This window comes from Etheostoma cragini, chromosome 10 (assembly GCF_013103735.1).
Source record: "Etheostoma cragini isolate CJK2018 chromosome 10, CSU_Ecrag_1.0, whole genome shotgun sequence".
Taxonomy (NCBI): Eukaryota; Metazoa; Chordata; class Actinopteri; order Perciformes; family Percidae; genus Etheostoma; species Etheostoma cragini.
Genome location: NC_048416.1, coordinates 2,586,366 through 2,595,072, shown reverse-complemented (window position 1 = coordinate 2,595,072; position 8,707 = coordinate 2,586,366). Strand labels below are relative to the sequence as shown.

The 8,707-nt window shown below is 40.2% G+C and overlaps 1 protein-coding gene across 1 annotated transcript; it reads right to left on the bottom strand.

Annotated features, from left to right (window-relative positions):
• Positions 1-743: 743 nt before the first annotated feature.
• Positions 744-7,847, bottom strand: fnta (farnesyltransferase, CAAX box, alpha). Its single transcript, XM_034884319.1, has 9 exons — positions 7,640-7,847; positions 6,776-6,861; positions 6,419-6,533; positions 5,581-5,685; positions 3,717-3,843; positions 3,320-3,462; positions 2,979-3,041; positions 1,988-2,174; positions 744-1,475 (listed from the first exon to the last, which is right to left on the bottom strand). The coding sequence occupies exons 1-9, from the start codon at positions 7,765-7,767 to the stop codon at positions 1,311-1,313; spliced, it is 1,119 nt and encodes a 372-aa protein (XP_034740210.1). The 5' UTR covers positions 7,768-7,847; the 3' UTR covers positions 744-1,310.
• Positions 7,848-8,707: the final 860 nt, after the last annotated feature.

Genomic DNA, 8,707 nt, shown 5'->3' with positions numbered 1-8,707 from the left:
TTTACACAGTGGTTAAAAAAAACAAAAGGGCGGAAATATTTTAGTAAAATAGACTAAAGTAATCCCATTATTTGCCCTGTAACATCAGTGTCATACGGCCCTGATGCTCACTGATGTCACAGCTGCTGATGACGTGATCTTGCCAATCAGTGTCCTCCACGCTGAGGAGGAAAAGCAGAGACAAGCAAGCAGTCCTACTCTAATATCGAGTATTTACAGAAGCTATAATTACACACTGCTGGCGAACCAACTGCTTGGTTAGAAACTGGAGGGATGGATTGTGTTGTAGTGTCAGACGTAGAAACAGCTGCATCTGGTGGAGTGAAATCCATTTCCTAGCTCCAAGGGAGTCCAGAACACAGGGCTGTGAGTGTCAATACATGTGTTTGTTACATGGTTTAGTTCAGTTTTCTCCTGGCAGCACAGCTCAGAGGAGCCCACAGAAACACTCTGGCCAATAGCAAGATAGTGGCTCATTTAGAATAACTGATATAGATGTAGAAAACGCTGGGATGTTGTGTAATTCATTGATTAGAATGCAGCAGCACACCACTGCATCTCTTATCTGCTTTATCATCACTGATAGCTTTCCCAACCACTCTCAGTGTTACTAGTTTTATTTGTATGGTTCATGATGCTTTACTGCTGCCCTCCGTTAAAACACAATTACATATATTTTTGACATTATTGACAACAAAAGGTTTCAGAATGACTACAAAACTAACTTATGAATTGTCTTTAAAAAAAACAATGCAAATGAACATGATAACTATGTCACAAAGCTCCTGCTAGTGTAGATTTTCTTTTTTCCAATCAGATATTAACACAAGATGTGTACCTAGGCTCACTGAGAAGCATGTAAACACTGACAAGGCTTTATCAGTAAATGGTGGCTGCTGTCAAACGCAATTTTCTTTAGTTTCAGAAGACAAAAAGAGCGATGTATTCAGATTCAACTAAGCGAGAACAGCCACAAAAGATGACAATAAACTGGCGAAGTGATGTCCAATTCTGGATACGACACTCAGCTCAAATGTGTGGTACACACATTTTTTGTGTACATTTTTTGGACATCTTCCCACTTTTTTTGACATTTAATCCACTTCTCTATCTTATGTAATTACACTTTAGTAAGAGCTTGATTTCACCTCAATCCCTTCCCCATGGCAATCTCCTGTTAGTGGTTATTTAAGAATCGTCTGCTACGCATTACAGCGTTTTACAGTAATATTAAACTGAATGGGTCGGTTCTGCTGACAGTATCGATGAAGCAGGACAGGAGTGGGAACGGTGTAAGCCTCCAGGTGGCCCTAGTTCATCTCCTGCTGCCCGGATGCTGGGACTGATGGCTCAGGATCATCTGCCAGGGGCTCATCAGAGGGGTCGCTGCTTCCGTGTTTTTTCTTTAACGAACGTCCCAAAAAGAGCCAGTACTCTTTACGGATGCTGTCCTCCTGTGCCAGGAGTTGACTAATCTTCAGGAGGGGAGACCAAACACAAGAAGGGTCAGAAAAACAACACTGGTGCAATTTGCAATTTATTTAAAAATAAAAAAATTATAAAAAATAACATCCGATCTCTCAGAGATTTTCTTTACATGCTTAAAGCTATAGTGCGTAGTTTCTGTCTTACTCATGAGGAATTCTAAGTAATGACAACAAACGGTGCGTTCACATGATAAAAGCCTCACGTGATTGCGCACCAGCCCATAGGATTTAAATAAATAAAAAAACATGGACTCTTGGAAGAGGTAATTATCTTCACTTGCTTTTCCGCGCGGGAAAGTCACCGCACGACACAATCTTCTGAACATAGCCATACTGAGAAATACAGAGAGAGTTGTGTGGAGCTTTGTAGCAACTCATCTGGCGATGGCTTGAATGTAACAGACGTTCATTATTATCAAAAAGTTACGCACTAAAGCTTTAATAATCACAAGGTGTAACCATTTCTAAAGGCTGTGATTTTCCTTTAACAAAGCACTTACTTCTAGAGCATTTTTTAAAGTTTGCTTTTGTTCTTCTTCTGCCACATTTTCTTTGCTGTTCTCTAAGGCGTCCTCGTAGCAATCAAACAGGAAAGCGAGAAGATAAGGTGAACAGTGGGTCTGCTTCAGCTCAAGGACCCTCTCCAGCAGGCCTGGCTGAGACGACAGACCGAGGGGTTGCAGAATCCTTGGAAAAGAAAGAAGGGAGGACACTCTGAGTGAGCCTTTCCATTTTGAATAGCCTGTAGCATGTGTTATGAGAAAATTACACTTGAGCATGATTTCATATATGCTTAGATTCTATAATATGCATGTATTGTTATTCATATAATTATTCACAATGCTTTACAGTTTGTATGACTTTTAAAATCCCTTCCCGGTGTGTCCTCCCTGAAGTAGAGACAACTGTTGGTCTCTGCATTTTTTCTCCAAGGACAAAGCCATGGAGTCTGAAGGAGAGATCTGGTCAGCGTTTATCAAAGCAGGTCCAGGGTCAAGAAGAGGCTCCAACTTGTCTGTAAGATTAGTTGTGTTTCCCAAAACACGTCATTTTCTTCTCTAGGGGAAACAGGATATAAGACGGGGATGCTGCCGTTTTAATTTGGCAAGACGTTGTCACACTGTTGCCGCGTGTCTTCCCACTCGGACATTCTCCGCAGGGAATTACTAAATCTCACCAAAGACCACATTTTGACTCAGTTGTGCAGCTGTCTTTATTTTGTTTCAACAAAGTCTCCTTCTCCAAAACGATTCCTGTCTTGCTGGAAAGAAACTTCCACAACACATACTTTGTGCTGTGAATGTCACAGTCACACTGAAGAATTGGTGATTTCTCCTGATAAAGTCTGTTTCAGTCAGACTGAACCGGATGAACAAATAAGAAAGAAAAGAAGGAATTACATAGAAAATAGGAACATTGTTTTGCTCCTTGAAGATTTATTGTGATATACAGTACCTTAGAAAATAATTAGCGGGTTATGGGGCATCTTACCCTTTCAAATAGTTCCATGCGCTTTCATTGTTGGGAGCCTTCTTGATCTGGTGCAGGCAATACCTTAAGAGAGGAAAATCAGTGAAATGCATGGCTCAGAAAACAATGCACCTGTACATAGCGAGTCAGGAACAATGCCAGGGCTATACAACAAGTAACTTGTTGTACAGCTTGTTCATTGGATGTCTATATTTTGTCAAGATGCTTACACTCCAGAAAGCATTCCTCTTAACGACTGACTTTAAATTCAAGCTATTCATAGTAGGAAGTCCAGAAATTGCAATTGCTTTTCACGCAAATAAACAGTCTAAATTCTCCAGATCCGTAGGGAAAGTACTCACTGAATCTCTCTTTCCATTGCATCAGAGAAGCCTGACGTGTGAGAAATGACAAAATGCCTCTGGTTCCATGCGGAGTTATTCCTCACATCTTCTTCCAGAAGATTCTCCACAAAGTCCAGCTCATCGTCCCACAGTTTGTACTCCTGCAGATTGAATAAGACAAATGTTGGCGACGCACTGTACTCGTTTATGTAATCGTGTAGTGGTTCCAGTGGTGGCCCTGCGCTGTGCGAGCAGATACTGACCACACAGAGGCACTCAAACAACACATCAACAAACAACCACAACAATAAGTCAAGGATTTGTTTTTGCAGAGGGGCTCACTGTGGGCAGAAAAACTGGATCTCAGCCCGCTTTGTTTTTTTAACCAAATGTTGCTAAGAGCTCCAACACCTACCTGGATCACCCACTGTCTGTGCTGCCAGGCGTGGTAGTTCTTTGCATCTTGGCTGAGAATGTCCGCAATGAACTCCAACTCCTCCGAGGGGTCGTTCAACCACTCCACCACCATACGGCGGTGATGCCTGGAAGACGAGGTCGGGAAACTATGTTCATTTTCTGATGTTTTCATTCGACTGAATCGCAGGGTTAGCTAACGCTAACTGTACCCAGAGAACTTGAATGACATCACCTGTGAAAAAGACTAGATGAAACTGGACGGCTGGTTATTTTGCTTAAGTTTCCAATTGACTGAAGCTATAACTTATTGTTGCATTATTTTGTTAATAAATGTTTTAAATTTGACAATGTAGTGTGGTACATTGCAAACAAAGCTCAGATTTCATATTGCATAAAAGTCTAATCTAAAAATGCCACAGCAACCTGTGCTTTAAAAAAAAAAAAAAGTAAAAAAGGTTTTTAAAAAAATCAAGAATTGAACCGTGACCTTAGAATGGAAAATGTAATTGAATCGAGGATTTGGAGAATTGTGACACTCCTAGCAGGCTAAACACAAGATTGCAAAAAAAAAATCATAATAGCAGTGCACCAAGGCACAAACCCGCCTGGCTTTTAAAGGGAATGGAAGGTGACCTCTGATTGGTTGATTACATGTTACGCCCAAAACACAACTATGATTAATAAAGACACTAAGTACAACCCTTTAGAACCATTCGCTCGGCGCACGGACACTTTTTTCCGCCGTCAAACGCGCAGAAGTGGATTTGGACACGCCCTAAACGCACCTGCGCCAGGCGCTTCACGCCATGTGCTTAGATCGTTAAAATAGGGCCCATTGTGTTTACCAGTAACCACACATATTATACTTTTAACCGAGTTGTCCGTGTCGCATAAGACACAAAACCACGAACATTAGATTTTGGGTTTAACATCTCCAGATCAATACAGTGTAGAGACTTCCTTTGATTTTGTGAACTCCGCTGTTTTAACGAGACAATGTAACAATTGTAGCCCATCCAGAAGCTTGTTTAAATCATTTGGGTATTACAGTGTCGTTGTTACATAAATCAACATGCTTGTATGCTCTGTTTGCTTTGTGGCCTTTGGGCCGATCGTCTCGCCGTAGCTCTAGCTGATCAGCAGAGAGCTTTCCACAGACCTCTTCTGTGTCTTCATAGTCCATCAAGAAGTTTAGACATTCTGCCGGCAAGACGGGTGACGTTTCAGAGACTGTGCACACAGTTCCAGAGTAAAGAATCCACTATTGGATATATATAGTCGGGCCCTCAATATCAGCTCCCAACGCATGTTTAGCTAACTCCCTGCAAAGTAATACAGCATCTTCCTCGACGGGATTGTGGACAAAAGAAAATGCAGTGTTAGAGAAATAAAACTTATTATAGTCTGCCTATAATTAACCAACCCTGATTATTTCTTCATGTTAATAAACTGTGCTAAATTGGGCCTGATACAGACTGAATGAATGCATGAGGAAATGAAAGAACGCTGTGTCAGAGGGAGGAGACTGAGAGCTTGCTGCGTTGAGGAGTAAACTTCTATAAATGGGCGCCCACTTGACCAACTGAGCGATCTGGGCGCCCTGTCTTTATAATCATGTAACAATGTATAAATGCATGTGACATCCCTGCAGCATGCAGCATATCCTGATATGCCCAGGTTCTCCTGAAATGAAATCATGTCTAGAATTTGATTGTGCATAACAGGGTTGAGGTTATACAAGCGTTATTACACAAGGGGACCAGTCAAAAAAAAGACTGTGAAAAACAGGGCTTAGACCTCTGTAATATCACATGATTTAACAACATAAACATGTGACCTGAAATGAATTGGCCAGCACTCACCAGACTTGGTAGTTTTTGGGTTGCTCCTCGATGATGGCGGTAATGTACCTCATCTCCTCCCTTAGGTCCTTTGATAAAGCTTGCAGCAATACTCGCCTGTAGTGCCTGCACATACCCAAGCCCAACAACATTTTAATGAACAGATGTACTGGTCCTACTACATACTGTGTAAATGTACATTAATATGACTACTTGACAACTTGTGGGGGTGTGACCTCTTTGTTCATTAAGATACAGCTACTTCATGGAAGAAGTAGGGCATTCTGATAGATATTTCCTACCTGAAAGAAGAAGCCACTCTACTTTTAACTACATTTACAGAGGTAGTAGTCCATTCTGAGACATATTTTCCTACCTGACAGAATGAGCTACATTTATGCATGAAGTAGGGTATTCATGAGTTGCCAATTGTTTTACTACATCTATAGAGGGAGTAGTCCTTTCTGATGTATATTTCCAAGATGTAAGAATGAGCTACCTTACTTTTAACTATGTCCAAACACAACTAGATACTAAATTTATCCCATACTTTACCAACAATACATCACTATATTTCAAATAATTAGGATATGTTTATTTTTTAAAGATTTTTTGGGCTTTTCCACCTTTGTTTGACTGAGGAGCTGCATCTTTTATGATCCACAGCCGAGCATCAGAAGTACTCCCTCCCATCCAATTTAAGACTTTTTCCACCCAAAGCACCACTTTATAATTCTATATAGCAGGATTTTAAACAGAACATGTTGATATCTGTTTTTTGTTCCCTGTGAAGTGAAAATGTGAAAGTTCTAAATAGGAAACATTGTTTTTCAGCATTCCAAAAAAGCAGCATGCTCACCAAACTGTGTAATTGGCCGCATTTAGCTCAATGGCCTCCGATGTCAATGCAAAGGCCCGCTCGCTTCTTTCATCCTTCTTCAGGAGCGCACGGAAGTAGTCATACACATCCGAGACTGTTGGAAGGATTATATGTTAACTAGTTATAAACAAAAACCACAACGCAAAGACTTGAACTACTACTGCATATGTGTTCTGTCTAATGTCTTGGTTTTTTTATTATAAAGTTCTTATAATTTCAAAAAAAGTGATACTGTATTACAGATGTATTATGTTACAAGCTATGGCTCAGACATCTGGAGGTTTTGGCTTGTCACTGCCACCTCTATGGGACTCCTGTGTCTTACAACGATCTTACACTTTTCAGAGTAGGCGATCTTCACTACAGGATTGGGTCCATCATCCTGAGGAACCGGCTCCAGGTCAGCCCACTCCTTTCGGTCTCTGTAACACAAAAACACGCGGGGATTTCATGTCTGCTATCCTTAAATTATTATCATTCTTCTCTTATGTGTTATGTCCATATTTAAAGCTGGTCTCTGGACCTTATCTTTGGACTTATTTGCACTACCACCATGACTGACACACACACACACACACACACACACACACACACACACACACACACACACACACACAGGGTGCAGTCCCTAAGGTATGTATAAGGATGAGACGCTCGCAGTGACAGGGCAGGGACTGCACCCTGTGTGTGTGTGTGTGTGTGTGTGTGTGTGTGTGTGTGTGCATGTGCATTGTTTATTTAGTATCTTTTATTTTATTCTCCTTATTATGTGGATTTGTTATTTTATCATCCAGTTATGATGTGAGTGTTGTGTATGGGACCTTGAATTTCCCCCTTTAATAAAGTATCTATCTAAAATTGAAATAAAGGCAAAAAAACAGCTAACGTTAGCAGTACTTATCGCGTTATTACACACACACACACACACACAAATATGGAGATTCTTAGTAAAATAACTAGCTAAGAGCCAAACATTTGTATCGTTGCGTAGGTAAACACTAGCTAGCGTTTCCTAATTACTGTTTTTTAAGGTTTGGTAGTGTTATTATCGCATATATCAACGACACTCCCTAACAAAACTGACATTAAAGACGTTATCGACGTGTTACTAACTAAAGTTATGTGAAGAAGTGGTTGATACCGTTAGAGAAGCTATCAAGCTAGCCACCCGAACATTTAGCTATGATAACCAAAACCTACCTGTAAAATATATATCGAGTCGGGTCAAGAAAAAAATCATCCCTTAGGTGGTCCTCCGCCTCGGCATCAAACTCTTCTTCATCTTTCACTTCTACAGACTCATTTGTAATTTCTTCAACACCTGACATCGCTAACTTTGTAGCTAATCGGTCTGGTTTCTCTTCTTTAGTCCGCGAGGAAAGAAGAAAACGTAATATCCGGTGTAGCGGAATGCTGCTTTTACGTACCGCGGGAAATATAAGATTTACCTTTCAGTTTGATAATAGCTATTTTATACTATTGGTAGTGTCCATTAAAATGTCCAGTTGCAGACCCACACGCTTTCTTAATACATCCATGGACCTACAGAAAAAGTAAAAAAATAACCCGACTAATTAAATGTGACATTTAAGGGAGAGAAAAATACTTGCCACCACTTTCAAACTGGATGTAAGAGCGGACACTTTATTTTTATAAAAAAATTACACACACGATTTATTGTGGATGTAAGATAAATCCCTAGAAAACATTTTTTTTTCTTTACCAGCTGTGAAAATGGTATTGACACAGCTTTCTAAACTTCTAAACTAGAAGATTTGCATAGCATCCGTTCACACTGCATTTTAGTGTCACGTTCATTTCAGTCTCAGAAAATCCGTCTTTTTCACCAAAATAAGACCAATCTGGACTTTTAACTTGCATCTATACATTTGCTCACGTGCACATTATTTATTACACTCACAGTGCATGAATCAGCCTAACTCTGCATTCTCTAGTGTACAACTTTTGGTTTTATTGTATACACCTGTCTCTTAGACTGTAAGAGAAATCTGTCCCCATACCTCTCTTAAGAGGACAGGAGACATTCAAGTAGACTTGTGGGTAAACATAAAATCTGGCTCCCTCCTATGGCAGGATTTGGTTGTCTTACATTAGGAAGTGCAGACATGCATTATGACAGTTATCCTTTAATTTACATTAAATATTCAAAATAAAGATTATATGAAACAGACATACAGACGTGCTCAAATTTGTTGGTACCCCTCCACAAAAAACGAAGAATGCACAATTTTCTCTGAAATAACTTGA

What these genes read in the sequence shown, in the direction of transcription:
- fnta (XM_034884319.1), bottom strand. Translation starts at nt 7,767, where the DNA reads ATGTCAGGTGTTGAAGAAATTACAAATGAGTCTGTAGAAGTGAAAGAT. An exon ending in GATCGCCTACTCTGAAAAGT is followed by an intron (nt 6,534 to 6,775) that starts GTAAGATCGTTG and finishes TCCTTCCAACAG; the next exon opens with TCTCGGATGTGTATGACTAC. An exon ending in GCAATGGAAAGAGAGATTCA is followed by an intron (nt 3,042 to 3,319) that starts GTGAGTACTTTC and finishes TCCTCTCTTAAG; the next exon opens with GTATTGCCTGCACCAGATCA.